The following is a 6,751-nucleotide window of genomic DNA, read 5'->3' on the forward strand; positions in this document are numbered from 1 at the left end:
TGATTAATTAAGAAAGCAATCATGCATGCAGTCTTTGAAAATTTCGATCCCCTTTACCAAACAAGAGGTACAAAATTAGGACTTAACATAATAATTGAGTTTGAGTTTAAAATAATTATATCCTATTTGAGTTTATATGGATTCAAAATTATTGTCTCTGAAACTTTAGGTTAAAGATAGGTCGGATGGAATTAAAAGTCATTGCTAAAATTTATTTTGATTATTTCTATGGATACAATCATACAAGTTCTGAACCATTATTGGATATTTAATTAGTCAGACGGATTTGTAAGAATATTTTTATAATTATAACTGGTTGGATACAAAACGTAGCAACATATTACGATAAATAAATTTTTACTCATTGCCTAAAAGAATAATTTTGTAAATTAATGGATGAAATCAACAAATATAAGTTGGCTGTATGAATCAATTTCCAAAAGACAAATAGTAGTTTTCATTAGTTAGAATGAAGCTGATTAATTAACCTACTAATGAGTGATCAATTATAAGCTGGAATTAATTACCCTTACTTGAAACCTAAGCAGATGTATATAGTCAAACAGCATTCATTTTGAAGCAATTTAACGCTCCAAAATCCAAACACCACCGCCGCCGCCTCTGAATAACACGAACGGCGCAGGCTAATATCGGATCGCAGTCCTCTCCAGCTGAGGCACGTGTTTGTGTTGATTCATTTCCGTTGCATTTGATTTCTTACGTGTGGTGGAGAATTTGCTTGCTTCTTCTTTTCTGGAAACTCAATGAAGATCAAGTGCACAACTTAGAAGATGAAGTAAAAGAACTCAATGAAAAGCTACATAAAGCATATTTAGAAATGATTAATAAAGAAAATATGGTGAAAGAGCATGCTAAAGTTGCTGAAGAAGCTGTCTCAGGTTTTTATACTTATTTTGATTTATAGTATAAAATTTTGTTGTTGAAGATAGATTTATTAACAAAAAAAAATCTGTGCAGGCTGGGAAAAGGCTGATGCAGAAGCTGCAGCATTGAAAAATAATGTGGAGTCTGTCACACTGCTAAAGCTTGCTGCTGAGGATCGGGCATCGCGTTTGGATGCTTCTCTCAACAAACGCACAAGGCAGATTCAAAATTTGAAGGAAGACCATGATCTAAAACTACAGGAAGTTATTCTTAGCAACACAAGAATCTTTGACAAGATGAAACATGAGCTTGAAAAACAAATTGCAAATTTTGAACAACAATTACTGATGTCTGCCGCTGAAAATGCTGCACTATCAAGATCATTGCAAGAACGTTCCAACACGGCGTTCAAGCTCAGCGAGGACAGATTACAGGCAGAAGCTGAGATAGAACGTTTGAGAAGAAACATCGAGGCCTGTGAAAAGGAAGTGAACTCACTACAATATGAGCTCCACATTGCTAACAAAGAAGTGGAAATCCGCAATGAGGAAAAGAACATGAGTATGCGGTCTGCGGATGTGGCAAATAAGCAACACCTTGATGGAGTTAAGAAAATTGCCAAGCTTGAAGCAGAGTGTCAAAGGTTACGAGGGCTTGTTCGCAAGAAACTACCTGGTCCGGCTGCACTGGCACAAATGAAACTTGAAGTTGAAAGTATGGGTCTTGATTATGGAGACTCCCATGTACGGAGGTCTACAGCAAGTTTATGTCTGAAAGAGAACGAGTTACTAATGGAGCGTTTAGTAACAATGGATGAAGAAACAACGATGTTGAAAGAAGCGTTGGCAAAGCGTAATGGCGAATTGCAAAGTTGTAGAAGTATGTATGCACAGACAGCTAGCAAGCTTCAAAGTTTAGAATCACAAATACAAGCTAATGGTGAACGGAAAAGTCACGTGACTCATATTTCAGTCCCGGTTGAAGGCTTGTCTAGCAATCCACCAAGTTTTGCCTGCGGAAATGATGATAATGTAACTCATGCTGGTTCATGTAAATCTGAGTACACCAAAAACCTTCACCTCATGGATGACTTCCTGGAAATGGAGAAATTAGCATACCAATCTCATGGATCACATGAAGCTGTTTCAAGTACAGATATAGGCAGTACCCCCGCCCGAACATGCAAGCCAAGTAGGTTCAGTTGAAGTCCACACAAGCACAGACAGTCCATTTAAAGATGGACTTGCATCTGAGTATCAAGTGGTCTCTAAAGAAGATTCAGCTGTTGCAGAGCCTCAACCCCAAGCGGATCGACTTTTCTATGTGAAGCTCAAATCAGAATTATCTAGAGTGATTGAGTCAGTGTCAAAGGAGAAAGATATGGAAAAGGTTATAGTGGATGTTAGACATATTATGCAGGATATGTTTGATGCTTCGCAGCCCCAACTACGGAACAAGAAATGTTCACTGGAGGAGTTTGAGGAATTGAAAACGAACAAGGATAATTTGGCTGTGGAACTTGCTACATGCACAGAAAAGTATGAAAGTACTAAGATACAGTTGCTGGAAGCAGAACAGCTTCTTGCTGATGTTACGTTACAGTTAACGTCAGCCCAAAAATGCAACAGCTTGGCTGAGACACAGCTGAAATGCATGACAGAATCCCACAAATCACTCGAAAAAAGGGCAGAGGAATTACAAACTGAAGTTAAACTTCTTCAAGGGAAAATAGGAAATTTGGACCTTGAGCTGCAAGAGGTCATCAGGATGCACTTAACAGATGCAATGATCTCTTAGACCAGCTCCAAAGGTAATGATCAAAATAAATATGCGCATATCATCGTATTAGCCCATTGTTAAGCAAAGGAAACTAGTTTATTGTTGACACTTGATATACATCACATATGTTCTAGCTGTCTGTTTTTTGCATAGTTGCTCTAACAAATACTAAAGGATTATTAGTCATCGTCTCTAACTCGTCACTGCCTTGTCTTGTTATCTCTATTTCAGGATTGAACTCATGCAAATTATGCAATAGCTGACGATGACAAGTCTAGCCAGATACAAAATTTTGGTGCTTTACAATAGGCATTTGCAGCTACCAATATGACCTGTTTGAGTAATGTTCAGATTGCATATAGTTAAAATTCTATGGATAAAAACAAATGAATAGATCGAAGCTTTGCATCCTCTCTCACTTTCCCTCAAAAGATCGAAGCCTCAATCGTGGAAGAATCAAGAACGAACGGCATGATGTATGCACGTGGAACGGATAACACACGCTCGTTCTATCTGAACAAAGCAGGCTCAGTCGATTCTTTTCCTCGAAAGGAAAGAACGCCAACTGATTAATGGTGTTTATATTCATATTTAGTTTTTTCTGTAAATAAAGATGATGACCCTTTTTCACCGTGGTATATATCATACTACTATATAGTATGATGTGGCTATTTTTACTAATAATTCATCATATGAGCATTGGAGTGGTAGAATAATAGTAGTATGAGGATAAACTGGAATCAAGATTTCGTTTTCTATTGCCAGCTAAAAAGTGCAAACACATTGTCCCTATATCTGTTTATTTCGTGGTCCTTTCAATGAAGTTAGACTGATTTAGTTGAGAGGACTGATTATTAGAAAGAAGGTACATTATTTTCGGACAGTTGATCATGCACTACCCCTTCATTTTCTTCAAATATTTAAGAGATTGAGTGTGATGTTTTACAAGTCATAACTACAACTGTCTTGCATCATATTATTAAATTATTTTGATCATAAATCATGGAGTACTCCATAAGTAGTAATTTGAAAATTGTTGTTGATAGAAGAAAGTAGTGTAAGTTTTGAAGAAAACACATTTTTTTGTTGAAACATGATTGTTGATTATGTATTAAGGTATAATTCATAAGTATTTAATTAGGAGAGTGATCAATTGCTAACTTACTCTCTAGTTGCTAACTATAACTAATTTAAGACCATAGAATTTTAGAAATCTAGTGGTCTAAAATTTATCACGTGTAATTTTCATTTTTATTAATTAAATCAAAAAAGATAAAAAAAAACTACCAAATTAGGGTTTTAGATGAAATGTCAATACAGTGTTTTGAAAATATCAACACAATGCTTTGAGAATGTCAACACAATGCTTATGTCAACACATTGCTTTAAGAATGACATTTTACATGTATTATATTGACATATTTTATATACTATATTGAGATTTGTTGTTGTACGAAAAAATTGAAAATTTTCAAAAAAAAATTCAAATTTTGACATCGGAACATTTGCAAGTGAGATCTCGTTAGAATCCATATGAAATTATCTTTAATTTGATATATGTTGTGCGAAAAATAATTTATATCGGGAAAGTTATATGCGTTTTAAAGTTATGGATATTTTTCAAAAGTTAGTTACAACTAATTTGTTGTAAATTGATCTTAATACCCTTATTCATGTTTTTTGTTGATCGTATTGGCATTTCGGGGCTGATGATCTATGCCCTTGATTTAAATATCTAAGGGCTATTATTTAATTGTAGTTAACAATTAAGTATTGAGTTAGCAATATAACACTCCCCTATTTAATTATATATAGGGTCGCACTAACCGTCCTCTTAAATTATAAATAAGACCTATGGAATGTAATCAAAGGCAAACTTTAAATATTGTACAGCTTCAAATTATGATCTCCACCATTGGAAAATGTCAACGAATGACAAAATAATAACAATAAAAAATGTCAACACAATGTCAACTATTGATGTTGTGTTGACACTGTGTTGATATTTTTCATTGTTGTGCTGACATTATGTTGACATTTTCTAACGATACAGATCATAGTTTGAAGTTTGTACAATATATAGAATTTGCATTTTATCATTGATCCCTATAGAATGCTAAGACCTATTATGATTTATTGAATCATAAAATAAATGGCGGAGAGAAGTTATAATTAACTCAATTATGTTATTTCATCTAAGGGTACTTATGTAAATTTTTAAATAATTATCACGTTAGTTATGGTTAGTGAGCGAGATAATACGCAAGTACGCAACAATTTTTTTCGCATTATAATCATATCAATTATATCATCACTCTGTCTCTATGTCATCAAAAAAACATAAGAATTATTATATCAATTAAATGGAAACTAACGAAGTTCTTAAATTAAGGAAGAAATGAAACGGTTAATATTATATGGAGTAGAAGAAAACAATGTCCTAAAATTAAGGAAGTATACACGTGTTTGATAAAATTACATAAATAACCTTTTCATTAGAAACTTATACTAGTACAAAACTACTTGCCACGTGTCAAATTGACAAAACGTTGATCTAATAGTTAAATCAGTAGTTCTTAATTTTAGAATCGGTTCTTATTTAATCACTTAATTTCCTATGATATTATTAATTCCAAATTTGATACGTATTGATGAAACGAAGAATGAACGCAAATAAAATTCCAAGATACAGTAGAAGAATTGCAAAATGTACAATGTGTACATTTGATTTCACACCATCGATCATTGATTTTAATTTTTTTTTTAAATATTAGTTGCTACATTCTTCAATTATACAACTTCAGACCTTCAATTAATGAAATATTTCATCAACATGTCGCATATGCGACATTATCATATCTAGTTGTGACGTGACACGTAATGGTGAAACGAAGAACGAAAGTAAACATAGTCCCACGAAACGGGATCAATAAAAAAATGCTAAAAAATTACTTGTACCTAATTAATTAATCATAGACGCTACATACTCAAAAACCTCTTCATCACATGGAATACTAAGGCCACTCCCATGATCAAAGCCAAACTCCTCTTCTGCTTGCTGCAAGAGGCTCTGAAACTGAGGGTTGCCTAGATACGAAATCGGAACGATGTATCTGGTTCTGTTCTCGCCCACGTACACTGCAAAATGGCCTCTTGGCACATCCATTGGCAACCCTTCTTCAAACTCACCAAAGCTTTCTTTCTTCACTATTCTTGTGCATCTCTTCATAATCTGCTTAATCACTGCTCTTTGTGACACTTTGTTGGATTTTGTGATGCCCATTTTTGGTTGGATATTTGAATAAATTGTAGAGAGAATTTTGGTTGGATATTTGAATAAATTGTAGAGAGAATTTTGATTGTGATGAAGAGAAGTGAGGAAGAGTTCACCAATTTATAGTGTGGATTTTTGGGGAGGCAAAAGTAAATTGTTACCAACGCGGTCGTAGTACATATAGAATAAATGAAACCTATTTTAAAAATAAATAAATTTACATATATTTATGTTATTTAATTTATCATGAGCAAATTAAGAAGGTGGTAGGCTGAAATTAATTGTAAATTCTGCAAGAAAATAAATTATGGGACCCAATTTCTCCTAGGAAAATATCTTTTCTCAACAAGTTTGTCCTTACCACTTGCTTTAATTTTAAAATAGATTACAATAATATTTTATAAATTACTTAACCAAACTCTCACTGCGCCTGTTATAAAGGGGTAAAATTAATTTAATAATCCTATTATAAGGTATTATCTACCTTAATTTTTTAAATATGATCATACTCCTATAACTTTAAATTTAATTTCAATGATATTATTATTCTTACTAATTTATATGTACACTATTATTTCAACACTAATGTGTTGGGAAAGTCCGACAATCGTTGATGACTGGAATATAGTATTGATTAGACAAGATAGAATAAAACTACTATTATAAGTTTCGAAGTATAAAGCAAGATGGGCCTAAATTATCAAGTTTAAGGTTAGGGTTTTGTGATCACTACACATCAAACTGTGCTGATTTTTTGTGACCTCATCAAATTTAATCCAACTGCATTTTCCCTCAAATTTTAGTTTTTAAAAT

General features: G+C 33.3%; 2 protein-coding genes across 2 annotated transcripts; one reads left to right on the forward strand and one right to left on the reverse strand.

The window, feature by feature from the left end:
- The first annotated feature begins 21 nt into the window (after window positions 1-21).
- On the forward strand, window positions 22-2,699 carry LOC121802474 (filament-like plant protein 4). Its single transcript, XM_042202152.1, is given in 5 exon segments — window positions 22-67; window positions 771-899; window positions 979-2,065; window positions 2,067-2,641; window positions 2,644-2,699. Coding segments are annotated over 5 exon segments (1,893 nt in total).
- Window positions 2,700-5,477: 2,778 nt separating this feature from the next.
- On the reverse strand, window positions 5,478-6,005 carry LOC121803290 (auxin-responsive protein SAUR50-like). Its single transcript, XM_042202969.1, has one exon. The coding sequence runs from the start codon at window positions 5,945-5,947 to the stop codon at window positions 5,627-5,629; it is 321 nt and encodes a 106-aa protein (XP_042058903.1). The 5' UTR covers window positions 5,948-6,005; the 3' UTR covers window positions 5,478-5,626.
- Between the last annotated feature and the right edge of the window lie 746 nt (window positions 6,006-6,751).

Source organism: Salvia splendens, chromosome 5 (genome assembly GCF_004379255.2).
Source record: "Salvia splendens isolate huo1 chromosome 5, SspV2, whole genome shotgun sequence".
Lineage (NCBI taxonomy): Eukaryota > Viridiplantae > Streptophyta > Magnoliopsida > Lamiales > Lamiaceae > Salvia > Salvia splendens.

Excerpts from the sequence above, each read along its gene's own strand:
- LOC121803290 (XM_042202969.1), bottom strand. The coding sequence starts at position 5,947 with ATGGGCATCACAAAATCCAACAAAGTGTCACAAAGAGCAGTGATTAAG.